This window comes from Neodiprion lecontei, chromosome 7 (genome assembly GCF_021901455.1).
Source record: "Neodiprion lecontei isolate iyNeoLeco1 chromosome 7, iyNeoLeco1.1, whole genome shotgun sequence".
Taxonomy (NCBI): Eukaryota; Metazoa; Arthropoda; class Insecta; order Hymenoptera; family Diprionidae; genus Neodiprion; species Neodiprion lecontei.
In genome coordinates, this window is record NC_060266.1 from 2,150,135 (window position 1) to 2,176,888 (window position 26,754).

General features: G+C 41.5%; 5 protein-coding genes across 5 annotated transcripts in view; 4 read left to right on the plus strand and 1 right to left on the minus strand.

The window, feature by feature from the left end:
- LOC124295275 overlaps window positions 1–26,312 on the minus strand; it is a 57,926-nt gene extending 31,614 nt beyond the window's left edge. Inside the window, exons 1-2 of the mRNA XM_046744712.1 lie at window positions 26,250–26,312; window positions 25,940–26,142 (exon numbers count right to left, since the gene is read on the minus strand). The gene's annotated coding sequence lies outside the window, so the exon portion shown is untranslated. The remainder of the gene's footprint in view (window positions 1–25,939; window positions 26,143–26,249) is intronic.
- On the plus strand, window positions 9,640–12,816 carry LOC107220761 (pancreatic triacylglycerol lipase). The gene is made up of 4 exons (XM_015659483.2): window positions 9,640–9,796; window positions 10,226–10,531; window positions 10,805–11,047; window positions 12,039–12,816. The coding sequence occupies exons 1-4, from the start codon at window positions 9,757–9,759 to the stop codon at window positions 12,446–12,448; spliced, it is 999 nt and encodes a 332-aa protein (XP_015514969.1). The 5' UTR covers window positions 9,640–9,756; the 3' UTR covers window positions 12,449–12,816.
- Window positions 14,197–17,534, plus strand: LOC107220762 (pancreatic triacylglycerol lipase). The gene is made up of 4 exons (XM_015659484.2): window positions 14,197–14,327; window positions 14,798–15,103; window positions 15,674–15,919; window positions 16,591–17,534. Exons 1-4 carry the CDS (start codon window positions 14,288–14,290, stop codon window positions 16,992–16,994), a joined length of 996 nt encoding a protein of 331 aa, XP_015514970.2. The 5' UTR covers window positions 14,197–14,287; the 3' UTR covers window positions 16,995–17,534.
- On the plus strand, window positions 19,389–21,012 carry LOC107220767 (pancreatic triacylglycerol lipase). Its single transcript, XM_015659490.2, has 4 exons — window positions 19,389–19,508; window positions 19,620–19,961; window positions 20,053–20,295; window positions 20,481–21,012. Exons 1-4 carry the CDS (start codon window positions 19,460–19,462, stop codon window positions 20,894–20,896), a joined length of 1,050 nt encoding a protein of 349 aa, XP_015514976.2. The 5' UTR covers window positions 19,389–19,459; the 3' UTR covers window positions 20,897–21,012.
- LOC107220766 (pancreatic triacylglycerol lipase) lies at window positions 21,962–23,825 on the plus strand. Its single transcript, XM_015659489.2, has 4 exons — window positions 21,962–22,091; window positions 22,199–22,564; window positions 22,673–22,915; window positions 23,295–23,825. Exons 1-4 carry the CDS (start codon window positions 22,043–22,045, stop codon window positions 23,708–23,710), a joined length of 1,074 nt encoding a protein of 357 aa, XP_015514975.1. The 5' UTR covers window positions 21,962–22,042; the 3' UTR covers window positions 23,711–23,825.
- Window positions 26,313–26,754: the final 442 nt, after the last annotated feature.

Sequence of the window (26,754 nt, forward strand, 5' to 3'; positions counted from 1 at the left end):
ACGACTATCGGGGCTTGGGTGAGGCCAAGCCATGAATCCAAGGCTGAGGACTCATAGACAACCGTGATTACGCCATGTTTTTGGCTTAGCATAGGATTGTGGAGGAATGGAATGATTCGACTTGCGGAATGAAGAGACAATGGATCTAATTGCGAACTGTGCACGATTGAATTGCTAGTTCAGGATACGCAGTTTTGAACCATGAATTTGTACTGTGATAAAATCGTTGTCATTATTATACGACAAATATTTCTCTACGATGCTTCGATAAACCGAAGAAAAAACATTGTAAAGTTGTCCTCAGCTTTGATTTAAGGTCAGGATAAGTTGTCAAAAATGATCGATACTATCGTACCTTGAATAAATATATTTTTCTCTTTGTACCGCATAGTGAAAAATTGAAATGATTCTACGATTGTAACGACTAGTCCAAACAGATCTAAGCAGCGATTGATCAGACTACCAGGATCATGAAACCGAATGGCAAGAGAATCGTTTCAATAGTGAAAATAATTATAATCTCTTCTTCCTCGTCAGTGTTATCCTGTATGCGGTACAGATACCCGAATAAAGTAACTAAATAAGGAAAAACGATCGAAACGAGAGAGAAGAGTGAGGGATTAAAGATTAGATAGCGGGAGCGTTAAATCGAGCGACGGGTGTTGCTGCGGGAAGGCTGAGTGAGAGGAGGATGAGTTAAAAAGCGGACGCCGAGTTACCCCGGGTCCCTGTTTCCCAACGTGCAGGGGAGTATACCGGGGAAAAGTCCGTAGCAGGGATAGCCAGAGGCTGCCTTCACCCTCGGGACTCGGGACCCCCGCCACCTCTGCGCCCCATTTACGTCGCAGGAAATTTTCTCGGTTCTTTCTTTCGACAGCCGGGATCGCGCCCCTCCACGAGGGTCGCGGTCTCTAAGCAGCGGAGGCCCCGCCGGCTTGAGGTTCTGGTAAGACCCCCACCAGGGCAGAGCGCGGCTGGTGTTCGGTGGTTCCTTATTGATCGTCCTCGGCACTTCTCCGCGTCTGTCCCTCTTCCCGCTTCCCTGCCTGCCCGCGTCCCTCCTTTATCCTCGCTTAGTTCACCGCCATCCCCCAGCGTCACCCTTTTCAACCCTCTCGGTCCTCCAACCGACCGCCTAAGACCACCCCTTCTAATAGTAACCACCCACACCAGCTAACCAAGGCATCCACTCTACCCTCACACCGAGACCTGGCGTGAATATCCGTGCACACTACTAACCAACCCCTACCTGCGACCCCCTCGTTAACCGCCCTCCGTCGTTTCGCTTCGTTTTCGTATGGATCGCCCAGGCTGCTGCCCAATCCTAGCTCACCGTTCCTAGCCGCCTACGCAACCGAGGTGCACGACACCCGGAGTATCGAAAATGGAAAACAGTCATTGTTGTTGTCCCCTGAAAATTCGTGGGAACAAAAAGCACGCTTCTATGGCAGGTGATTCGCTTGTCCCGAAGAGAAACTGATCGTGACCGATGACCAAAACAGTTTTATAGCAATACGGATCAAGGCTCCGCAGGCCTTCCGAACTCGGTTAGGATCCATCGATCATCGGCCATGATCGTGATAGTTGAGCGTGATATGACATACGGTATTAGGGACAAGAACACTATCTCACAGTCTTCAGAACGGAGCGACACGGTTTTCGTGAGATTCTAACTTGGTCAATGGGTTTGCCAGCTTATTAACGATTGTCACAGAACTACTTATCACCGCTTTGCCCAATACTTGTCCAACGTAGATTGATTACGAACGTCACTTACCTCTGAACAAACAAGAGCACAACAATAAAAAGAGAACTCCGTTCAAGGTGTTTCCACTTCCGAAGCCCCGATAATTCCTACCTAAGTATACGAAAAGTAGTCATTTGCAATTGCGCCGAAACAAGTGGTGTGAATTACGACAGGAATGTTGCGGATTGTCGGAATACAAACTGCACGTGTTGGCACACGCGGTTCGTTATATGCTGAGCAGAGAGAGAGAGAGAGAGAGAGAGACAGAGAGAGAAAGAGAGAGTGAGTGAGAGAGAACGAGTGATCGAGCAGGTTGAAAAAGCGAGAAAGAGGTGGTCTCTTACCACTCCACGTGGTCGTTGGGATAGTACGTTTTTTGTCACGGCGCACGCGAACTGACGGCCGGGGGGTTTGCCAAGAACGAAAAGAGGGACAAACAGTAGCTCCTCGTTTCATTCATATTTCCAACCGGCACATGGCATAGCGTAGTAGCCTGCTCCGCGTTTAAGCTTCCGGGGTGAAGGTATGTCACCCCGCCTTTTACCTCCCGCCTCCTTCCACAGGCTCTAGATTTTCCCAGTTTTTCCCCTATGATCCCGTCCGCGTTCACTGCTCTTTTTTTTTTTTTTGCTCTTGTCTTTTTTTTTTTTTCAAACACCCACGCAGGTAGGTACACAAAACTGCACTCACTTTCCTCCCACTTCTGATCACCTCCAGAGCTCGTCTTTTGCTGTTGTGCATTTGTATATATATATATATATATATATCGTATATACATCATCGTCGAATCGATTTTCAATCGTGAAACCGGATTACCGGATTCTTTTTCCTCACCCTCGTTAAACCTCCGACCTTTCGCGTCGGCTTGGGGATTCCGATTCATTCATTATTCATATATGCGCCAAACCTTTCCGACGAATAGAATCTTCAGGTATTCATTTCTTCACACTGCCGTGTTCGTCAGGTTCACTGACTAAACTTAATTTTTAAAATCTGTTGTGAAAAACAGGACAAGTCGATTATTGCAAGAGTCGGAGGGTTTCGTTTTACACGCGAAATCCGACGTCGCATATCCTTCCGGTAAACCAGCGAGTTCATGGATGGAATCGATGCATCGATGGAATCACTCACAGGTTCCTGCCTATCTTTGAGAATCGACCGTGAAGTATTTTGAGCGATTTTTTCGATTTCAAGTCCCCTTGAAGCTTCATAATTCATGAAAATCACGTAATCCATAGATATAAAAAAATCTGGACTCCTTCCTTCCGAAGTCCGTATCTCAGAAACTACTAATTTTTGGTACTTGTGTCCATGAGAACTTTTCATCGGTACGACATGTACTATGACATACTGAATATCCAGCCAATTTCCTTTTGGATTGAGCAATAAGAAAACTCTCCTGTCACAGTGTGGCAGGGTGGTAATCGCGTGAGACCGTTTAGGCACCACGTGAGCATCATTGCGTCAGTTTAGTGCTTGAACAGAACGGAGCTCCACGGGTGTGGCGTGAATGCAACAGCTGATCACCGTGTCCAGATCCCGTATCGAACGGTATCGGCCGTCCGTTATCGATACCGTGGACACTGTATTACCGTGTCGTGCCACAAGTGGAGTGCCGAATAGTCTGCTGCTCGTTGGTCTTTAATTAGCGACGATCACTGCCAGTGATGACACGCTGCAGGCCTTGAAATGTACGTCTTGATGCTCCTTCGGTTCCGGTTTTCGGGAGTATTCACGAGGCCGGATCATCTGGGAAGGTGACACGAATGGCTAGTGATATGAATAACCGAGTCGACGAGGTCAACCAACTTGGGCGCGACCCGAGGAAGGGCAAACAGTTTTTACAGAGACCATTAGCGTTGACCACTGAGTGTCCCAACCTTCTCATCCTCTTTCTCCTCCTCGTCTCTTTACCCGATACCTCCCTTTTTCATCTTCGTTCCTCTTCCTTTTCGCGGGCTCGCTCGCGTTTGTTGTTTCTCCATGCATGTGCAGGGTTTGTGGATAAGGCGGATCGTGTGTCCTCAAACAACGAGCCCCCTTTTTCTTCGTATCGCAACCCTTTATATTCCCGACTCTGAGGTCTCTCTCTCTCCCTTTCTCTCTCTCTCTCTCTCTCTCGATTCCACCACGACGCCTTTCTAATTATGTTTACACTCCTGAGTGCTACTGTCATTTTTTACTCTCCCTCTTTCTCTACTTCGGCTCTTCATCAGCCTCGCTTCTTCGTTTTTCTAATTAGTCTCGATCTATCCATCTGTTTAGACTCGACTGACGCCGTCTATTAATTATCTCCCCTGTTTCTCTCCCTCCTTCTCACTTCTCCCCCTCTCTGTTTGACCATCCATCCTCTCCGTGTCTCCCAAGTCCCGTCGAGCTTGCAATCAACTCAAACCGCGTATCGTCAGTCATACTACCCACTAATTATTCAATCAACGGACAAAAAAAAATCTTGTCTCTCGTTTTCTCTTTTATCGATGTCAATCTTTCCTTCTGCGCTTTCGCGAAAAACAAGACAACAAAATCGAACGACATTAGAGGCTTATGAGAAGAAAAACAGAGCTTGTATAATCGTTTATCTCTTTATTCATTTTCTTATGCGGAATTTCCTGCCGTTGAGTTCTTCCGTTGCCTCGGCATCCGGATTATTATAGTTTCCCACATTGCTGCTCCACCCGCATCACGCGGATGCGGAAGAGAGATAGAAGAGTGAACGGCCGGGATGAGGGAGGGGGGACGTAGATGCGGCGCAGGGCAAAACAGGATACGATCGTAAGCCACACCCTCGCAAAATACCACAAAGCTCTATTGCGACTAATGTAAAGACAGAGGTGAAGTACAATGGCGAAAGCTCAGAGCTGCACGGAAGTTGAAGAATAAGAATGATTTCTACCCCGCGAAATAAAAACAAAGTTTAATAACTGTGAACAATAATTTCAATCACCCGTTACAAACCGATGGCCACGTGATATTTTATACATTTTTATCAAATTCTGTATATTGCAAGCATGTGTCGTTTATATCGAACAGAATTGTCAATACTTTTCATTGCCAGATCGTCAGTGAAGAAATCGGTTATAGAATGAATCGGATTTGGAATTCCGTTGGTTTTCGTCAGAAAAAAATAAATAAATAAATAAGTAGAAATTTTTTAAAATACAAAACACGGCGAACGAAATATTTTGTTGATAATATAGTTGAGTATAGAAATTATCGTTACGCCCAGATACTTCTCACATTTATGTAACCCCAGATGAAATTTCTTTGAATTGAAAAAACAAATCTTGATTTGACCACTTTTGGTAAAATAGAAAAAAAAAAAAAAAAAATCCGATTAGACCGGCTCTACTTTTTGGAATGAAAATTGGTAGCCTGCTTTATGTTCGGAGTTTGGATTCGAGTTGGAGTTGGTGGTTTCTGTCTATACCTGTGTAATAGAGTTTCGAACCGAGAGGTGGAGGGGTTGGGGGTTGGGGGGGTGGGGGGGGGGGGATGCACAGCGAACAAACACCCACACCCTGGAAACACACGTAAGCGCGTGAATTTTGGGAGAGAGACAAAGCAGAGAGAGAGAGAGAGAGAGCGAATATACGAGCGGTAGAGAATCTAGAGAGAGGGTGGAAGGCCGGGAAGCGCTAAGGGACGGCTTTAATTAAGGCAAGTGGAGGAAAGAAAAATCCTGAGGGAATTTATAGAGGTTTGTCCGGCGGTGGTTCGGGTCGTAGGACGACATGGAGGATTCGAGGGGTTTTCAGGGGCTCAAACTCCCCCCGTCCACCTCCTTTTCTCATCCCTTCCTAACGCTCTCTATTTCGTCCCCTCTCTCTCTCTCTCTCTCTCTCTTAACGCCAAAAGCCAAAACTCGTGAAGGCAGGTGGGTCTCGACCAGCAATTCGGACCTTCCAAACGACTCGGTGCTGCGGCACATTACCGGGGCTGAATGTCCTCCAGAATAGAGAGAATATGCCAACGTCGAGGTGTATCCACTGCATGGGTTTCTCACCACCACCCACCCCTCCCTCCCGCCACCGCCGCCGCCGCCGCCCGCTCCTTTCCGCAACCCGTTTATGTACCGCATTATTATCCGTCCTACGCGTAGGAAAATATCCTCGTGTAAGATAAAGAGAATGAAAAGTGGGTGAGCAAAATTTGAGAATACTTTAGGTGGTAGCGGAAAATTGATGAGAAATTATCGAGCGAATGGAGAAAAACGAAAAATATTCTTCGACTGCAACGCCAAGAATAATAAATTCCAACAAGACATTTTCGCGCGTCAAGTTTATTTTTGCTTTTGTTTTCAATTTGGATAGAAATGCAGGTACTCCAGTTATCGTGAAGAGGAACGGGAAGCAAAATACTAATCATTTCATGTGATCACGTATTGTGATAAATTTTTGATTTTTTTTCGATTCTACGATCATTCAACAGTTTCTTCCGCCCTCTCCCAAAATTACAATTCTTCGTAAAAAGAGGAAAACTTAAAAATAACTTGACTTCTGTTTTGAACCATCCGATTCAAATGTCAAGTTCTATTTTTCACTCCCATCATCAAGTTTCTCGTATTATATTCCATGTATACGTGTAAAAAAAAAAAAAATTGACATGTGAAACTCCATCGAAATTGGGCATATTGACGAGAATGTATTTTTATAAACCATAAAGAGAGTGAAATTAAAATGAGACAAAGTCTTTAGAAGATCATCATGATGTAGAAGGAGAACTTATTAAGTGCCTAGAAAATTGACCGAAGAATACAATAAAAATGATTTAAAAAAAGTTTTAAACACCGTGGTGGTAAAAATTCACCCTTTCTCCACCCCTCCGCATACTTTGAGTCCCGCTTAGCTCCCTCCGCCCCATGTCTATATCGGGAGAGCCTGTACGGCAATCTCTATAACTGATGGTCCTTCTGAGTGTCAGGGACACGAACGCGGGACGATTCTCGTCCGGCATCCCAAACCGCGTTGGTACGTAACTGGACATCGTATGCCTACACATTTGTGCGTAATAACAGCGTGCGTATGATAACGCAAATTATGCAACTTTTGCTCTGAAATAAAAATTGTGTTTATATATGTATTCGATTTGAGGATGTTTCAATTTTATTTAAAAAAAAAAAAAAAAAAATTGAAACAAAAGAAGAAGAAGGAGAACGAAGAGAAATAAAACAAGGATATCTAGAGAGAAACCAAAAAAGAAAAAGAAACTTCACGATTTTGAACATGTCTTAAAAAAAGAATTATTTGCTGTATAATTGTCAGTGAATCTGACAAGTAATAAAATCGTTGCGCTCGGAAAATTCTAAATAAAAATTTATCGAAAGGCAGACGAATGCCAAAGAAATTACATTCGAAAGTATGTTTGAAAAAAAAGAAGCTGATGAGAAAATTAAAATGAAATTTAGACCTAATATTTTTCAGATTTTTTTATTTTTTCACTTGCGTGAACGGGTGTAATTTCTAGAGGGGGGGGGGGGGGGGGGGGGGGGGTTTACTGGTGTAACATAATTTCAGGACCACCAAGATAGGGTTGACAGCAGTTTGTTGTACTCCGGGTTGAGGGACGTTCGGTAGGTACATACATGTAGGTATATGATCATCCTGTGACGCCGCGGAGGATCGTCGTATAAACAGACGGCTTTTTCGCTTTTGATAAACTGCGAGATACGTAGCATCGGTGGTCATCATCCAGGCAATACAGGGACAGGGCACAGGAAGCGTAGATCTCCTCCCCCTTCGCCCCTTCGACCCTTCCCACTTCCCCCGACGTCTCTCTTAATGGGACCCGGTTTACACGGAATCGCGAACGCACAGGTAGTTGGAAAATTCGCGATAAGTATTATCGCGATTCTTTCGCGGTGGGAAAGAGGAACAGGTGAAGATGGAAACCGGAATGCTTTGGCTTTTCATTTTCTTTCGTGTTTTTCTTTTTTTTTTCTTTCTTCCTTCTCTCAGGCTGTAGGATCATAGAATTGATTTCGATGGTGTTTTTTTTTTTTTTTTTTCATATACGATTTCTATATGCGAGAAAGTAGGGAGGAAGAATTACAGAAATAGGAGAATTGTATGAATGAGAGAATAAATTTTGAAACGGTATTTCAAACGGTCTAAAAGATCTCAGGGTTACAATTGTCCTTTTTTACTTATTTTTCCTAGCTATAATATCGAGTTTTCAACGTATCTCCACACAAAGTAACCGTTTTTCTCACGGTACGGTGAGAGTCTGTGAATGCGTATGCGCGGAGTACGGAAAAGACTATTTTTTTAACACCTCAAGATGAAAGTGGTATTTTCTGTACACCGCGCACGCCCGTTTGCGAACAAATCTGACATTACGCGATCCAAACCTCAACATCTTCTCCAAACATACGTACAATATAGAATAAAGTTGAAATTTCCTCACATAAATAAGAAAGAGAAGAAAGAAGAATCGTAACATTCGTAACAAAACCGCTGATTCTTATTTCTCAAACTTATGAAAAAAGTAGGTACGATAGAAATACATGCACAGCGGAATGAAATAACAGTACACGAGATTAAGACGGAAAAATGACGATTTTTTTTCGTAAATCGAAGCAAGCGAAAAACGGAGAGACGTCTAAGAGTGAGGAAAAAAAAAATAATAATAATGTTAAAAAACCGATGACGGCGTTGTCACGGGGTGAATCGTTTTTCAAAATGTCTACCGGTTGAGCGAAGGTGTGTGTGGGGGGGAGGGGGAGGGGGGGCTGTTAGACGAGGGTAGCAGAGGCGACGGTATTGGTATACCTATGGGGTATACGTAGGTACGCACGTTGAAATAGTGGTGATCGTGGCGGTGGCGAAAGTAGTATTAGTAGTAGTAGTAGTAGTATCAGCAAAGCCGAAGCGGGCTATGGGGGGGTGGCAAGATGGCGGCTGACGGGCAAATCGATGGAGGTTGGTGTTCCCTCGGCTGCCGGCACCCCCGGCCTCTTCGCCCCCCTAACACCCCGGCAAAACGCCCCGAACCACCCCCTCGACATTTTCGAGGCTCTCTCTTTCTCTCCCTATTTACCTCTTTCCCCATCTCTTTCCCTATCCGCAGCAACTATCCCGACTCTCACGCAGGCGCTTCGATCCGATGACGATGACGATGACGGAGGAATTTTTCCACCTGCAGTGAAACACGTAAAACCGAGGAAATCCCCGCATGGAAGGATATTCAAACGATTTTTCAACACTCGATATCGCTTTTCCAAATATATTACCTACTTACAATTATACCGTTCTTGTTTTAAATTACGATAATTCCCCCCCCCCCCCCCCCCCCCCCCCGTCCGTCAGGTAAGAAAGAATACTTTCAAAGCTCATTTTCACTTTGCCTCGACATATTATCAGATATCAGATATATATACATATATAATAGAAAAAGGACAAAAAGTGCCAAAAAGAAAAAATCACGAAATCATTCAAAGGCATCTGGAGTCACGCCTTTTATTAGTACTGTTCCTTTTATCTCTAATTTAATCTCATCGGAGAACAAGAAATAATTAAACAAAAAACGAAACGATGAAAAAAATTTCACCAAAAATTTCACAGAGTACAAGTATAATGGATTCATATTGGGGATATTTATAATCACGCGGATAATTGTTCGGTTTGACAACGATATAAATTATAAATCGATCACAATTGATACATGGCAAAATAGGGAGGAAGATACTTCAAACCTCACTTGGAATGGGTACTTATCTGACGGTACAGAAAATTAGTCTTATGTGCTTATCGAAATCGTAGATTTCATTTGCTGCAGTTATTGTGTAATTAATATCTAATCAAATTCACTAAACTCGTACTTTGACGTATCTACTGCAAAAAAATTAATTGGCAAAAATTCGCGATTCACGTGATCCGTATAAAATCGATCCAACCGACGGGATCGACACTTTCATTCGGCTAACGCGGCGTGGCGAAGAGTTTTGATTCTGTTTCTCCGTTAAATGGAAAAGGAATTTTTGTCACTCTTGCTTTGAAAAACGGATCGGCGCAATGAAGACGAGCGACGCGTTTCTGCTCCTGGCTATTTTCGGTAATCGTATAATGGAAATGATCGTTAAAAATTGCGAAATAAAATACGTAGTGATCGGTAAAAATAATTTAAACCAGAATCTGAGTCTTGTTTGTAGTTATCAAAAAAATTAAACCCTCGCAATTCGAGGAAATTAATAACTGAAATCCTGTCAATCAATTCCGGGACGTCAATGATTGCGTTTTACTTGACGAACTTGAAATGATTTCACACGTAACTTTTACAAAAATTTCACTGTAGGATTTATCGAAGATGCGAAGAGGCTTTTGTAAGGTTTTAAACGATCTAATTAGACTTTGAAAAATCTCGATAAATTCTTAACGGAACTTTGGTCATTACTCGGTAATTTTCGCCAATTTTTACCAATCTTTGGAACGATATTTTCGTCTGAAATCTTATCGGTTCGTGATTATTTTGCTATCAATTCAGCGTTCAACACGATCCGATACACCGAGCAAAGCAGCTGGAATTACGTTGTATACCCAAACGGCACTGTGGAAATAATCGACTTGAGCCAATCGCCGGAGGATTCGGCTAGCACCCTGAGCGAGCTGAAGGAAGAGGTTACATTCAACCTCTACACGAATTCGAACCCGGAGACAGAGGAGGAGTTGTACCTTCTCGACACCTCGACCCTTTCCGAAAGCAATTTCAACGCCAGCAATCCGACACGCTTCGTGGTCCACGGGTGGCAAAATTCAAAGGCAGACCAAGTCTGCACGTCGATCCGTGATGGTGAGTACGCAGAGAGAGAGAGAGAGAGAGAGCCAAAACAAAGAAAAAGAAAAAGAAAAAAATATTGAGAGGAACAGAAAGTTGAAATAATCTTAGAAGTCGGTATTTTTTTATTTTTTTTTTTCAAGAATTCAATATCATTTCTATTTAATTTTGTAATATTTGCAAATTATCGACGCTTTACGAATAATCGTCGTAATGTAGATACGATTGAATATCGACGAAGCTTTGAAGAAAATTTGACAAGAAGTATAAATTAACTATGATCGTTAGCATACCTCGCTGTTGGCGATTACAACGTTATCGTTGTGGATTGGAGCGCTGTCGCGCTTTCGGACTACGTTACCGCCCGCACAAAGATCGTGACGATTGGGGAATACATAGGGCTGATGATCGACTTCTTGGAGGCGATGGGATCCAGCGTGGAAGACATGATAATCGCTGGACATTCTCTCGGAGCTCACATTTCCGGCGTGGCGGGAAGATCGGCGAGCAACACCGTAGGCGCAGTTGTTGGTAATTATTGTTAATATTGACGATACGAACCATACGAAAATTTGTGAAGAGATAAGAGAGAGAGAAAAGAAACGAGACGAAGAAACGATTTCGAGAACGATTATTGAAAGTCGACCACAATTCGTTGAATGATAAAGATTGAACGAATTTAAAAATACTTGTGCTGATTTCGATCAGGTCAGTTTTTGATGGCTACTGTTAGACGGTGACGGAATACTATTTTTAATATGATATTAAATATTCATGTCTAATTTTTCACAAATATCAATATCAACTTGATGATATCGATCTGAAAGGTGGAGGTGATTTGACTTTTGTAATTCGTGCAAACGGACGGGCGAACATTTTTTTTTTTAACGCTATTTCAATCACTTTGAATGTCAAAAAAAAAAGATGCAGCAAAAACAAGGGGGGGGGGAGGGGGAATTGCACGTTTCAAACAATTCGAAAGTCGTCATTGATTTTAAAGATTCGGAAGTTTTGGAATTACTTCAACCACGATTCGCCACGACATAAGAAAATAACATAAAATACCAATTTGTAAGTTATGGCAATCCTGTTTTGACAAAATCGTGTCAATCAAGGATGAAATCAATTCACCTCAGCGTCAAGATTCTAGATTAAACAAACGATTCGAAACGATTTTCCCTACAGTTTTAAATATAATTTTGATTGACAAAAAAGAAGGAAACGAAAAAAAAAACAATCGACGACATTCGATTGTAACAGATGTGGTGTAAAATAAACATGAATACTTACAATAATTTGTTTTTAATGGGTTAGCCGATTTCGAAAATCAGCGTTAAAAGAACGTTCGACTCGCGAAACGCTGTGAAAAAAAAAAAAAAAAACTCTGACGCGGATATCTGTGGAATATTTTTTTACGTCAATCTAACAAATAGCTCCTTTCGTTAATTTTACCAACGCTATATTTTTACAGTAAAAATCCGTGCAGTTGACTCCTTGAAAAAAAATATCTCCCAATTTTCAGGCATGGATCCTGCCGGTCCGCTTTTTTACATGGTGGACACGTTCGCACGTTTGAAACCAACGGACGCCGAATTCGTCGAGGTGATTCACACGAGCGCCGGGCGTCTTGGTTACAACGGAGAACTTGGCGACGTGGATTATTGGCCGAACGGCGGTTGGTTTCAGCGAGGATGCGGCCTTGATATTTTCGCAATGTGCGCCCACTCGCGTTCTTACTTGTACTTCGCCGAGTCGATCATCCAGAGTAACAACACCTACACTTCCTACGCCTGCGAAAGCTACTCCGAATACGAGGCCGAAGCTTGCAACTCCGCAAGCTCTTCAATAATGGGCGGATCCACCCTGGACAAAACAGTAAACGGCACCTTTTACCTAACGACAAATTCTGCAGCCCCGTTTGCCAGAGGTTGACGATCATTTTGACTATTATTTAAGTTTCGATCGGATAGATATTCGTTGCCATGTTTGGTGAACTGATTTTTACACCACTCTTGACGACCAATTGACCGGTTTAAAGTCTGGGATGAAAGAATTACGTGATCGGGGATCGAGGAAGCGGAATTATATCGAGGGAATTTGATGTTATGTATTTTCAATTGGGGAAATTGTAAAATAATCTTCTTTTTCACACGGTTTTATGAAAGTTTAACTTTGTTAGGTGAAATTATCAAGTTTCCAAACTGATATTCTCTATCTTGAGGTGACGTTCTTCCGACTAAAACCGAATCGATTGATCGAAATTTAAACACGTTGAATAAAATGGAAGAAAAAAATTTCAACCTGGATTTCTGATTCATCGATTCATCGAATATCCTTACGATTCCTTGTTCCTTGCCTATTCTTGTTTAACAAGAAAAAATGGGCTCAAATTCCGACATTAAAAATAAAAATACAATAAATTTGTAAGCAAACGTAAAACAACTGGCGCTTACGTGAATAAACATTTTTAGTTCTTACACTGTTCCTCGCAATTTTTGGCCAACGTATCCACCAAATTTCTCTCGCGCTCGATTTGATTTGAAAACAATACGTTTCGGTGATTTCAAACTCATCGCAGAGAAGTTGCCAAAGTGATTATCTAGTTGGCAATCTAATCAGCGAGTCAAGTAGTTGCAAACCGATTTACAACATCTTGGCGCGATTATCTGACAAGCGTTCTCAGCATTGGAAGTAAACTTCTGAAATTATCGCATCTTCGAATGCTTGCATTTATGTGACCGATGTGATTTTCAAACGAGTTTTGTATGAGAATGTAAATTTTTAAACATTATCGTAAGTATACGCACTATCCTCAATTTCGAAACTAGCCCCAATATTTTCACTGCGAAACGATCAACTCGACAAAGAATAGTAAATAGATTTAATTTTTGAAAGATTAGAAAAAACAAAGAGAGAGAGAGAGAGAGAGAGAGGCAAGGTCCTTTTTTATTAAAAATTTTAAGATTCATTTAAATTTTTTTTAAACGTCTTCTTTTGATTGATTCCACTTATTCATCTCGCCCGGATAAATCGCATGGAAATACATAACTCCTGTTCACAGATTTATAGAAATTTTTTAAGAACGGTGATATTAAATGATGACGATACTCGCCATCCTGCTACAGTCGTATGACAAATATCGAACCCCTACATAAGCTATTTTCGGTTAGTTTGAATTTATCACGAGTTACCGTGATCTTCGCACAGCGGACGAATTCGCCGATATTCGATGTTGTTTGGTTAAAAATAGAAAGCAAAAATATTCAAGCCTAAGTAACATCATTCGCAAAACCTGTGAAAACAGTCGAAAGGTTCCCAAATGAGAATATGACGCAATTGAAACAACTGTGTAATCCAAGAGAAAAAAATAAAAATAAAAAATTGAACAACGTTGAGTAGATTCAATAAAAACGATCTTAAAATGAAGTAAAAAATATTTAACCAGAAATCTCTGAGCTGTACAAAATAGCTTGAAGGGAATTAAAAACGAATTGAGTTTGTTTTTAATCAGTCATATTATATACCAGAAATATTTTTTCACGTGCGCAAGGTTTTATCACTTGCCGGTTCATCCATTCTACGAAAATCTATATTCGTCGACATGTTTGCTCAAACGCACTTGTGTCCACAGCCGATTCGCCGATTTGCGTCAATAAATTCGATTACCCGACGAAATCGTTGTCAGTCGATTCAGAATCTGCCGAGACCTTGATTCTAAAAAAGATTTCAACATCGTGAAAGAGGAAAATCTTCTGCTAACTAGGATAAAAAATGAAGACTGGCAATGCCGTCCTTCTCCTGGCTGCTTTTGGTGAGTAACAGACAAGTCGAGGAAAAAAAAAAGAAAATATGATTAGTCTATACGCTGTTCGCAAAAATTCGAGATTTAACAAATAAAAAAGAAAACAGTAATGTCTAAACATCATGTTATCAAAATTGATAAACCTTAATCCCCAACAAAGATTATATTCAAAGAAATTCTACTCAAAACTCTTGAAATTCTTACATAATTTTACTTAGCAGGTTATCCTTTTTAATCTCTTTTTCAAATTCGTACCTGCTAAATATCTGTTTCGCCTAAAAAAAAAAGGAAGCAGGGTCATTTGTCAGTAAAAAAATACCCAGAGACTAAAAATATTCTAGATTTTCTTTCATATTTAATAAAACCTCAGTACTTACAACAAAAAGTTGATTTTTTTTTAAAAAGCCTCATTAGTCCCCAATTGTTTTCCGCAATGTATCGAAAGAGTTTCAATTTCAATTTTTTCAACCGCACTCCAGTGTTCAACGTCATTCCTGACACGGAACAAGCCAATTGGACTTACGTTTACTACCCAAACGGAACCCAAGAGGATGTGGATCTAACAACAGAACCGGTAGACTTGAACCACACTGAGACTGAGCTGGACGCCGATGTCTTGTTCTATCTTTACACCTATGACAATCAGTCGACGCCGGTAGAATTGCACGTGAACAACAGCGATACTCTTTCATCGAGTAATTTCAACGCTAGCAATCCAACAATTTTTGTTATCCACGGATGGCAAAACACCTTCGAAAGCGACATGCCCACAACGGTTCGCGACGGTGAGATAAACCTTATCAAAATCAAAATCCAAAGAGAAAGAAAAAGAGGGAGAGAGACAGAGAGAGAGAGAGAGAGAGAGAGCTACGGAATCGAATGGAGAAACCAAATTTAGATTTAAGTTCAAAATAATCACCGATGAATCTAAAAAATAAAATATACAACGTCCCAAGTTTTTTAATCAACGATTAACACGATTGATCTAATTTAAAAAAAAATAAAATCTCTTCTCCTGATCATCGTGAGTCTGAAATTTTTTTCTAAAACCGTGATACAATTTTTCGCCTTTTTTTTTCATCATCGTAAAAAAGTACGACGATTAGTGAATGGTAAAAAAAAAATTAGTACAGAGTAACCTTTCAACCTTTAAAAGTTAAATTTGACTTCTCTTGGGAAAGAATATGTAACTTTAATCTGTTTCTCGACATCAGAGAAGACTCTTTTAATCTAATTCAACTTGATCAGCTCAGCTACGTTTTTGTTTTTTTCACAGGCTTACGTAAGTCTAACGATGTTTCGACGTTGCTTCCAAAAATTATGTCTAATTGAAAGATTTGACTGAATACTTTCAGCCTACCTCGAGACCGGCGACTACAACGTCATCGTCGTAGACTGGAGCACCTATTCCAGCGGGAACTACATCTACGCCCGTAGAAACATCGTCAGTGTTGGTATGTACGTAGCAGAAATGATCGACTACCTCGAGGAAGCGGGATCCTTGGATACGAGTATGCTGACCGTCGTTGGATACAGTCTTGGCGCTCATATCGGTGGTGAAGCCTGCCGATCGGCATCTTCCAACGTCTCGAATCTCATGGGTAAACTACCACTATGCACAATTCGTTTCGAAAATTTTCCAAAAGACGTGATTTCGTCGATCTATTGGTAGCTAACAACTTTCAGGAGTAAAACAAGCGGCTTTAGGTTGCCAGTGAGACGGTCATCGAACTTCCCGTTTTCGCACTGCAGGTCCCAAGTTTACGGAACAGAAGATATTAACATGCGGTTCGAATTTTGAACTAAAAACTCAGCTTCGTGATTAACGATTTAAAAGCTCTGAGTTACCGTATTACGTGAAGTTACGACGATTTGATTCATTTTGAAATACTGTATTGGATCCATTATTAAAAATTTCGCAAGTCTGACCTTGGATTCGTTACCGATTACACTAAAAAATCTTTGCTTGTTAATTTCTACCAGAATTCGAATATTTAGAGATTTTTTTTACCGTCATGTTGTATTCGACATTTTACATTTTGCAAATCCGATCTCAGATTCGCCACCAGCCACTCTCAACAACCTTTCGAGTATGAATTTTCATCGAAAGCCAAATGTTATCGGGTTTTTGACAGCTTATTGAATTCGTCAAATTTAAATTTTGCAAAAAAACCTTACGACGCCAATTTTCATTCGAGATCTAGTGCTGTCAATATTACATTCACCGCAACGGACACAAAATCTAAATCAAATTTGTTTCCTTGATTTCCAGCTCTCGACCCGGCCGGTCCTCTGTTCTACTTTACGAACACCGAAGCAAGGATGACTTCGGAGGACGCCGAGTTCGTGGAGGTGATCCACACGAGCGCCGGACGTCTTGGTTACAACGGAAAGCTGGGTGACGCCGATTATTGGCCAAACGGTGGATTGAAGCAAAGAGGCTGCGGCGCTGACATTTTTGCCACTTGTGCTCACAGTCGGGCTTATTTGTACTTCGCCGAGTCGCTTCACGAGAATGAATTCGTTGCGAGAGAATGCAGCAGTTACTTAAAGTACAGACTCGGCCTATGCAGTTTGAAGACCAAAAGCACCATGGGCGGAAGTGTGCTCGCCACATACTCGACCGGCAAGCACTTCCTCAGGACAAATAAGAAATCGCCGTTCTACAGAGGTTAATTATCCCTCAGGAAAAATTTACTTCTCTGTTATTTATTTTTCAACTCTGACTATCCAACTGTTATTTTGTAAAAGCGAATCTGTAGGTACGCAGCTTTCGGGATTAATCGGGCGGCTTACAAATTAATCAGGCTTTAAAATTGCCTGATCGAGGGTTGAAAAAGTTTAATTGTATTTTTTCCGCACTCCGAAAATTAACGAAATAATCTGTTTTTTTTTTAATACACAAAATGGGAAGAATAATAAATTATTCTTAAACAATTTCGAACAGTCAAACTTGGTGAATTGTTATTCTTGGAATTTTGACACTGTTTTTCATTTTAAGATATTCATTCCGTAGAATTCGAAACAATTTACATACTTGTCGGTAAAAATTTTTTAACCTGTGTTACAAAATTCTTGTTCAATCGCACACGTTCTTTTTTTTTTTGTTTTTTCGCTTTGTTCAGACTTCTGTGTACGCCCGACGAATTCTTGAACGATTTTTAGATACTGATCGAAATTTGAACGTGATAAATAAAATCAAAGAAACAATTTAAACCTGGTATTACGATTTATTGATACTTTGATATGTATATCCTTACGATTCCTCGATCCTGAAGTTATTCCTTCACCATCTAGTCAAGTGTAAAAATTAAAAAACGTGTAAATGAAATAAAAATTAATTGAGTTGATAACAAAACATAATTGTTATGCAATGAAATTCAAGTTTTTTTTTTCTCGAGATTCCGATCCACGAATGCTCTGCGTAATTTTTGGCAAAAACTTCGTTCAGGCTGATACCTGATCTGTGATCTGCTGATTTCGAAAATGCACGCGACCTCTTTTGAAGTAATAAATATTCAGTTAACTAATAAATGAGCGAATGAAGCAGCATCGATTAAAATAACCTTGGCCAAATTATTTGTTAAGCATGCCGAACGGTTCTTATTTGGGCTTATCATGATTACCAATACTTGCGTTGGTCTGATTGTGTGATAATCTTTGAATGATTATGACTGATTGTGTGAATTTGTGTTCTGACGGTCATATCGTATTAACACCGTAATATGAATATGCCTTTTTTCTATTATTGATCATGAAACTCGCACTGAACTCTCATCGTCATCAAAAATCTCAATTAAACTCATCGTCGTGACCTTCAAATGGACAGAATAATTCGCCGACATCGGATGACGGCTTGTTTAGAAAAAAAAAAAATAAAAAAAAATTGGAAAAATTGTACAAACACGAGTGACGGTATTTGCGAGATCTGTGCAAACAGCTGAACACTTATAAACGAGATTTTAACGCAACTGGTACAATATTAAACAACAATTTGTTCGTGCGAGTGCACAGAAGCAATAAGCTTGGAAACATTCACAATCACGAAATAAAATGAGAAATATTTGAACAGTTGTATCGACGATTTAAAAACAGCTTTGCGAAAATGGATTGGAACCGGCGAGAAAACGTGTCGAACAAAAGTGATCAATGAGTCAAATTTTAGTGAAATAAGGGAAGAGAATTGAGTTGAGAAAGTTCGAGAAAACCGAATTTTCCCAAGCATTTTCTTCTGGGTTTTTTCAATTTTAATTTCCGAGTTTGAATAAGCAACTGATTGAATTATGACCGGGACAAAGGTTCGAAAATTCGAGATTCGTATTTCGTATATCTCGGAGTATTTTTGGACCAACGGATAGTCTTATCCTTAAACAGATCACGTTTAATCCGGTATTCGAAACAATTTCTTTGATAAGAGATTATTTTCAGATAAGATGCTGTCGAGGAATTTCGAGCATGCAAGTATTAGTGTGTTCGGTAATCGTTTCGATGGAATCTATTAGTATAGATAATAAAGTACACCGTTGAACTAAGCGTGTAACATTTATTTTACGCAATGATGGAAAGTAAGTTTCGTAAACAAAGTTGATCAACAATTGCAGGGTCAAAGAAGGTACGTAATATGAAATGTTTGTTGTTACTTTCTTCTTGCAAGTTTTTTCTTTCGTTCTATTATCGTAAATTAGCCAAATAATGAAAACAAACAACTTCGGTCAAATTGCATCGAATTAAAAGAAATTTTCTGTCAAAATAACGAGCAAAGTGAAAACCCTGCTGATTCCGAAAACGGTATATAGCTGGAACGACACAGCAATATGAGGGCGAAGAAGAAGCGAGGAAGGTTGAAAAAGTAATGACATCCGTTGTTTGATCAAGCGTGAATCCGATAAAAGGACAGAAAGATAAATAATTACTCCTTATCGACGAATGATATCTCTAAACGGCTGTCAATTTTTACAGGATTTCAATATTTTTCTCTCTTTTTTTTTATCAATGAAGGGCAATCAAGCATTAGATACCGACGAAACGTTCAACGTTTCTATATAAAAGAGGTAAAACTTGCTAGTCAACAGTTATTTCTAAGCCGTATCGTCTTCCGGGGATTCCGATCAAGGAGGAATCGCTTCCAAAGATACGTAATCATGAGGCTGATTACTTTCCTGGGAATAGTTTTGCTCACGGTTGCCTTCGGTGAGTGTATTGATAAATAAGTGAGTGAATGACGAGTAATTAATTGATAAACATACATGAATAAATGATCTGGTCGGTTAAAAACGTGCGATTGAATTTCTGAAACGACAGTTGAACCGGGGGTCGTTCACCGGGAAGTTTACGATGATGATACCTCGACCATCGTACCGGATACCGATCGCTTTTACCAGGAGGATGAGGATGGAAATTTGAGGGAGATAACCGACGACGAAGACGACGACGAGTCCCTTACGCAAACGAAAAGTATACTACCGGAACGGGTGTTCTTCCATTTGTACACCAAGGCAAACCGGAAGTCATCGCAGGAGATTTATATCGGAGACGACGATACTCTCGCTAACAGTAACTGGGACTCTAAGAGGCCAACTCGCATCATAACTCACGGATGGATAAATTCTTACAAAAGTATCATATGTACCAAGATTCGTGACGGTGAGTAACTGAAATTTCAGCAACGTTCTCTGAAAGCTGAAAATCGTTCGCTTGCGAATAAACTAAACAAACTGGTCTTCCATACCTGCAGCCTACCAGGCCGAGGGTGACTACAACCTCATTCTTGTCGACTGGTCGACGATTACCTACAGGCTTTACGGATTTGCGAGAAGACGTGTCTGCATGGTGGGTGAATACATTGCTGAGATGATAGACTACCTTGAGACAAAAGGAATGAACGTTACGGAGCTAATCGTGATCGGACATTCGCTTGGAGGCCACGTTGCTGGTCTTGCCGCTCGCCACGCGACGAAAACAGTCGGCTATGTTATCGGTAAGTGATAAATTTGAATCAAATCAGCTAGTTGAGCTAACGATATCATCCATTTAACGCGACAGTCATCAACAAACGGTAATGATCACGATAAGCAGACAGGCAACACCAGCGTTAATTGGTGACCGAAACATGATCTGGCTTTAAGAATGGCATCAGCTGACCACAATCCAAATTTTCCTCAGCTCTCGATCCGGCTCTTCCATTCTTCTGGTTCTCCGGCCCGGAGAATCGACTTAGTCGTAATGACGCGGCCTACGTTCAGGTTATCCACACCAGCGCTGGTTTGCTGGGCTTCGAGGAGGCAATTGGCGACATCGACTTTTATCCGAACGGTGGATCCAGTCAGAACGGATGCATCCTTGACGCCGTAAAAATATGCGCGCATGCTCGGTCCTGGATGTACTTTGCCGAGTCCATAGTCAGCAAGGTCGGGTTCCACGGAAGGCTCTGCGAGAGCTGGAAGATGTTCAAAAAGGGACGATGCACCTCGACCACCACGACCTACATGGGTGGCAGTACTCCAACCACCGAAACCAAATCAGGATCGTACTACCTCGAGACCGGAAGTTCCTCGACTTACGCTCTGGGCGTGATATAGACTGCCAAACACTGAGTAACCACATGACTGGACTTAGTGTTATCGTTATTGTTCTTTGCCTATTGAAATGAACGCAAATGTACACACACGCAGTGAAAGAAATAAATTATTTGTATTTTTATGTACGAATCGTAAGCCACGTATACACTCTCCCATTATTCCCGTTTCTGAAGGTGGTTTGATGGAATGCTAAATGTAAGTACTTGGTGAAAATCGATGTGAGAGGTTCAAATTATTGTGGAAATGAACTACCCTTTGACCCTACACCGTGAAGGGTGTGAGTGAACGGAAAATGACATGCTCCGCACCGTGCGATAGGGTCGCAAAGTGGATCTACGCCTGCCCAGTGGTGCATGGTAGTTTTTGCCCACTTGAAGAAACGATAACGATCTTGACAGCTATAACACTGGGCAAAGATTGCTTAGGAAATGGAAACAAACTCCTGTCTTGCCCTTCGTTTTATTGGTGTGAAAATCTAATTTTTTGTGGCTCTTAACCTCGTCTTTTCATACTGACGATTTCGGAATTCATACAGTTGAATATGTCAGGGTGAAAGTTTGATTATTGTAACCACGAATGAGCGCATAGGATGTAATCGAACAAAGATACTTTAATATCGCAATCCAAATTAATAAAAAGAGATCCAACGCAAGATGTGATTTAATGATACGGTGTACGGATTTATTAATTTATTTATTTGATCATTGATTTAAAAACTGAAATTGATGCTATCTAGCTTCTTCTTTCAATTGAGCGTATACAGTTATACAGCTCAGATCATATCGAGTAAGATTGTGAAAATATTGCGAACATGATTCGGGTGCCTAGCATCCGAACACTTTTATATTTATGGCTCTGCTAGAATTCAAAAAAAGACTTTGGTCGCGCGTAAATACGATAAAAAGAGTGGAAACGTATATAATGATTGATAATCAACGAGCGATATCTCCGTACCAATTTTGATTTACCTCGGACAAGGTTTTTTTTAAATTATATTCTACTTTTATCTTTATCGATAATCGGCAATTAACAATGAAATTTTGATGAGGCGATGAAATATCCTATAAAAGAGTCAGAACGAGATGTACAACCATCACTTGAGTAGTTGCGTGAACCCGGAAGATTGTGAGCAAATAATATTCAATCATGAAGCTTATTTCCCTTTTGGGAATAATTTTGCTCACTGTTGCCTTCGGTAAGTCTATTGATCTGGTAGTAATTAAATAAATACACATATCTACATGAATTGATCGAAAGAAACAAAAAAGGAAAGATGATTATTTTTTTTTCATCAAATTACAGTGCAATCGGGAATCGTTCGCCGCGACACCGACACCGACACCGATGACTTTGACGACGAAGATGATTCTGAAGAGGTTGTTTGGGACGAAGATACATGGTACGAGGAAGATGAGGATGGAAACCTGGTTGAAATAACCGACGAACTTGGCAGCAATGAGACCCTTGAAGAAACGGAACTTCTCCTACCGGAAAAAGTATTCTTCCATTTGTACACGTTGGACAACCCTAGCTCATCTCAGGAGATCTACATCGGAGACGATGAAACGCTTGACAGCAGCAATTGGAACTCCAGCAAACTAACTCGCATCATAACTCACGGATGGGTAAACTCGAAAAACAGTGAAGCGTGCACCCTTATCCGTGATGGTAAGAAATGTTGCCGGAATGTCGCCACTTCCGGCGCAATGTTTTAACGCAAGCTCACGAAGCTCGTTCACACGCGACTGCACTCAACGAAATATCTTCCACTCGCAGCCTACCTGTCCGAGGGTGACTACAACATCATCGTCGTCGACTGGTCGAAGATATCGAAGCAGCTTTACGGGTTCGCGAGAAGACGCGTCTACATGGTGGGTGGATATGTTGCAAAGCTGATTGACTACCTGGAGACCAAGGGAATGGACGTTTCCGAGCTGATCGTCATCGGCCACTCCCTTGGCGGCCACATTGCTGGTCTCACGGCTCTTCAGGCGACGAACACGGTCGGCTATGTTATCGGTAAGTGCTAAACTTGAAGAGATCAGCTAGCCGAGTTAACGATGTCATTAATTACGTAAGAGTCAACGATCGATCCTTATCACTTACGGTGTGACGGGACGTGTATCGACAATCAAAAGTGAGTCTCGGTGAGGATATTGAAAACAAATTACCTTATTAACTTGGTTGTGATTGAACTTTTCAGATTTCTATCTCATCGACAAGTGTTCAATATTCTCTTATTTGACATTTTCACTTTTGGTTGGTAATATACGTTCCATAACACCTCAAAAAAACGGCCATTGTCGTAATCAGTAACCAACGGTTGAAAATTTTTCATCATTTTTCACCCCCTCCCAGCTTGTACTTTACCCCCTACCAACCATTCGATTTTTCGCAGCCCTCGACCCGGCTCTTCCATACTTCTGGTTCTCGAGCTCAGGCAGCCGAGTTGCTAAGGGTGACGCGGCCTACGTTCAGGTTATCCACACCAACGGTGGTTTGCTGGGTATCGACGACGCTATTGGTGATATCGACTTCTACCCTAACGGTGGATCCAGTCAGAATGGCTGCATCGTCGACGCCGCCGGTTCATGCTCGCATGCCCGAGCCTACAAGTACATGGCCGAGTCTATAACCAGTGACGTCGGCTTCTGGGGACGGCTTTGCAAGAGCTGGAGGAGGTTTAGATACGGACGTTGCAGCTCTACCACCACAACCTACATGGGCGGTAGTACACCAACCACTGAAACTGATTCTGGATCCTACTACTTGCGAACTGCGAGGTCCTCGGCTTACGCCCTGGGCGAAATATAAGTTGACAACGCGAAAAATTCTCGTTATCGATGACGTTTCCTACTTTCCAACGAATGTAACCCTCAGAAAATGAATAATAATTGTTTAACCATTGAATAATAAACCAAAGAAACCATTCCGGCACTCCTTCATTTCCAAACTGGAATCAATCCAAACCATAGCTAAGAGCAAGGTGTCTCTGGGGTGCGAAGGTCAGGTATCGTAGTAACTGTCCGAAATTGTGACGACTGTCGAACGCGTGGCGAGTAGACAAACGATCATTGTAACTTGCAAACCAAACTACTACGAAGGGTCCGAGCGAACAGGAATACCATGAAAATGAATAGAAAAGTCCCAACTGCACACGTGTCTGCACCGAATGAAGGGGTCCCAAATCCGGAATGCACCTGACGTTCGGACCCGTAGAGTTTTCCCCACTTCAGGTCACAGTCTAAATCCTTGACTCGACCGCGTGAGTAAAGGTAATGAAATCTCTGACACAAAAAAAAAAAAAAAAAACGAAGCTGGGGCTGTGCAATTTTCAAGAGAAGATGGAGAGGACTCGTTTCATACGAAATGAAAATACACGAACTCTGGACTCTGTTCCAATCGCGTAAGATTTAATCTAAATCGCAGCAGCAGCAGTATCGGATCAAGTTCCTAACGGATTGGAGAGTTGGTCTCTTCTAAAAGTGGGAAAACTCGTCCGGCATTAATTCTATGAAATAAAAAAAAAAAAGAAGTCCCGTGCATGCATGCCTATATGACTCAACGCGGGCGCGTTCAAGGGATGAAAACAGCGGGCCGCTGGATTACAGACGTCCGATATCCGTCCCGAACCATCGACGATACGAGGGTCAATAACATCCCGTTCCACCAACCAACCCAGCACTCGTTTTAGGTATAAGCCACATTGATAGATAGATAGATAGATAGATAGATACTCTCCACCATTTTGCAAGTTCAATTTTTTCCACTCCCAGTGCTTTCTTTTCTGCTCGATATTCGTAGTCTCGTCCACTTGTCCAGTCCTCAGCACTTTCCGGTTTTAATCTTCGACCGCAGGCGGTTCAATGCAGACGGATGATGCATTCTGGACTTATTGCTTCGATTGGCAAATAATGTTTTCGCGGAAGATCGAACACTCGAGAACCAATATTCCAAAAGTATATTTCTGAACCATCAGAAGATCCAATAAACCGATAAGACACTCGTTCGTGCCCTCGACCCTCTACAATGTTTGATTTTAATCATACGCCGGTAGATTTCTACACTTTTTGCTCGACCGAAAAATTTCCGGCGTCCCTTCTTAGTCCCCCCTCTCCCATTTTTAACGGGTCAGCCGTTTGAGGCACCGTGAGAATCTTGGCCAGTCGGAGACTCACCCCGTTGGTATAATCCGTATGACCGTTAATAGAGAATGTCGAATGTCCAACACGACTCGAGGACCAGTTGGTCAGCTTTTTTTTTATGGAGTTGGAAGAAAACGCGGGGAAAGAAGGAGCTGAGGAAAGATGAGGATGCTGAGATGCTGTGCACAGCAGACGGCAAAACAGGATTAAGTCACGACGTACATCGGAGCACCAATACGCCTATGGTGAAACCTGATATGTCTGGATAACATGCCTGTGTGTGTGTGTGTGTGTGTGCCTGTGTATTTGGATATAGGAAACGGTCAACATCGAGGGTAATTGCTTCTCTTACTTTGGATCGCGGCTTTACTATTCTTAATTGACCATATGCCGTTCCTCCCTTCCTTTCAAACATTTTGAATTTCAATTGGGGATCGAGTTACTGCATTATATGTGTAAAAAAGAAAAAAAAAAAACAGAAACCGAGGACGCCGCGCCTTATGGCTTCGGATTTAACCATCGATTTATAATGTGAAAATAAAAAGAAACAGAGATCACTCAAGGAGTTTAAATTTACAAAAAAGTCGAACCCTAGTCATCGATCTTTGTTTCGTTTTTAAAATTCCGGTTTTGGTTATTCAAAATGTAGTTCCAAAGTTCACTCCGCACTAAAAACTGAGATTTTAATAGACGAACTGGTTCACTTGCAGAAAAAAAACTGACCAGCACTGGCAAAGCTCCTTAGAATATAAGAAAAAAAAAAATTACCGGCTTCAATTCATAGATTGTGCATGTAGTTATATCAGAATTATGGTTACAGTAGAAACGTACCGAAGGTGTCAGACATTATATAGCGTCAGAACTCACGGACATTGAATGTAATTTGAAAAAGACTTACCGACGGCTAACGGGAAGCTGACGAAGAGTTTCATGTCAGTAGCGATGATGCGGTTATCGATGATATCGTAAGCTCAGGTCATCATCAATTTTCGGAACGTAAGACTCTGGTGCAACGGTAGATTGCAAAAGAATGGAGTCGAGTTCAAGAGAAACTCGGTACACACTCGCACAGTAAAAAACCGCGTAGTTGAAGACACCGACCTAAAACATCGAAAGAAAAATAAGCACAAAGAGACAGAGTGACGCGGTGAGAGAGAGAGAAAGAGCGAGAGAAAGAGAAAGTGAATGATTTTTGAAAAACGTATGACAAAAATTCGCGACCGCGGAGGCAGCGCTTGCAAACCAACGAACGAACGAACGATTGTGGATGCGACTGGCTTGTGATGCAATATAAATTAAACTGCATCCACATAGAGTTGCACCCCAATCAGGCCATCCATGTCCCATGGTCTCATCGCGTGTATAGTGTATTATCGGCGGTGATCCCGATGCGAGGTACGCGATGCGTTGGTTTTAGTGCGTCAAAATTTTGCACGCACACGCCCCATGAAACGATCTGCGTGTTGCACCCCGGCAAATCAGCGGCGGGGAACCGATCAGTGCGAAAAAATTTTCGCCACAACCTATGGGTACCATGCAACGATTGCAACTGTGTGCACCACCCATACTTTTCAACCGTCATGCAGACCGGAATCACGGGGTGCATGTTTTTGTATAATGCGTCACTACCAGCCGTTCAGTATCATACGTGTACACTCTATCAAAACAGATTTTTTACATAAGAAATTTAAAAATTCTCACAATTTTTTCAAT

What these genes read in the sequence shown, in the direction of transcription:
- LOC107220761 (XM_015659483.2), top strand. Translation starts at nt 9,757, where the DNA reads ATGAAGACGAGCGACGCGTTTCTGCTCCTGGCTATTTTCG. An exon ending in CTGCACGTCGATCCGTGATG is followed by an intron (nt 10,532 to 10,804) that starts GTGAGTACGCAG and finishes TATGATCGTTAG; the next exon opens with CATACCTCGCTGTTGGCGAT. An exon ending in CACCGTAGGCGCAGTTGTTG is followed by an intron (nt 11,048 to 12,038) that starts GTAATTATTGTT and finishes CCCAATTTTCAG; the next exon opens with GCATGGATCCTGCCGGTCCG.
- LOC107220762 (XM_015659484.2), top strand. Translation starts at nt 14,288, where the DNA reads ATGAAGACTGGCAATGCCGTCCTTCTCCTGGCTGCTTTTG. An exon ending in CCTTCTCCTGGCTGCTTTTG is followed by an intron (nt 14,328 to 14,797) that starts GTGAGTAACAGA and finishes ACCGCACTCCAG; the next exon opens with TGTTCAACGTCATTCCTGAC. An exon ending in GCCCACAACGGTTCGCGACG is followed by an intron (nt 15,104 to 15,673) that starts GTGAGATAAACC and finishes GAATACTTTCAG; the next exon opens with CCTACCTCGAGACCGGCGAC.
- LOC107220767 (XM_015659490.2), top strand. Translation starts at nt 19,460, where the DNA reads ATGAGGCTGATTACTTTCCTGGGAATAGTTTTGCTCACGGTTGCCTTC. An exon ending in TTTGCTCACGGTTGCCTTCG is followed by an intron (nt 19,509 to 19,619) that starts GTGAGTGTATTG and finishes CTGAAACGACAG; the next exon opens with TTGAACCGGGGGTCGTTCAC. An exon ending in AACAGTCGGCTATGTTATCG is followed by an intron (nt 20,296 to 20,480) that starts GTAAGTGATAAA and finishes AATTTTCCTCAG; the next exon opens with CTCTCGATCCGGCTCTTCCA.
- LOC107220766 (XM_015659489.2), top strand. Translation starts at nt 22,043, where the DNA reads ATGAAGCTTATTTCCCTTTTGGGAATAATTTTGCTCACTGTTGCCTTC. An exon ending in GTGCACCCTTATCCGTGATG is followed by an intron (nt 22,565 to 22,672) that starts GTAAGAAATGTT and finishes TTCCACTCGCAG; the next exon opens with CCTACCTGTCCGAGGGTGAC. An exon ending in CACGGTCGGCTATGTTATCG is followed by an intron (nt 22,916 to 23,294) that starts GTAAGTGCTAAA and finishes GATTTTTCGCAG; the next exon opens with CCCTCGACCCGGCTCTTCCA.